Source organism: Penaeus monodon, chromosome 30 (assembly GCF_015228065.2).
Source record: "Penaeus monodon isolate SGIC_2016 chromosome 30, NSTDA_Pmon_1, whole genome shotgun sequence".
Taxonomy (NCBI): domain Eukaryota; kingdom Metazoa; phylum Arthropoda; class Malacostraca; order Decapoda; family Penaeidae; genus Penaeus; species Penaeus monodon.
This window is the reverse complement of record NC_051415.1, coordinates 8,233,318-8,233,570: the sequence shown is the minus strand read 5'-3', so window position 1 is coordinate 8,233,570 and position 253 is coordinate 8,233,318. Positions and strand designations below refer to the sequence as shown.

General features: G+C 59.7%; 1 protein-coding gene across 1 annotated transcript in view; it reads left to right on the top strand.

The window, feature by feature from the left end:
• Positions 1-253, top strand: part of LOC119592508 (teneurin-m-like) — a gene marked incomplete in the record, with an annotated part of 54,907 nt that overhangs the window by 53,743 nt on the left and 911 nt on the right. The window contains 1 exon segment of the mRNA XM_037941357.1: positions 137-253. Within this exon segment, the coding sequence (XP_037797285.1) occupies positions 137-253 (117 nt within the window).

Below are 253 nucleotides of genomic sequence, written 5' to 3'. Positions count from 1 at the left end.
GAAGGAGGGGTGGAGAGCGGGTGGAGAGATTTGAATGTTTGGAAACATATTGCATGCAACACTCGTTGGAGATTTCAATATTTGGAAGGACCTTTCTACCTGTGACGCCTCCTCCAAACTCCCCTCCGCCCCGCAGGTATTCTGCAGAAGGGCGACGGCCAGAACATCCACCTGGCAGGCCAGCGGCACCTGGTGACGACCCTCCTGGGCACGGGCGAGCAGCGGGAGGTGAACTGCGGCAGCCGCTGCGAGG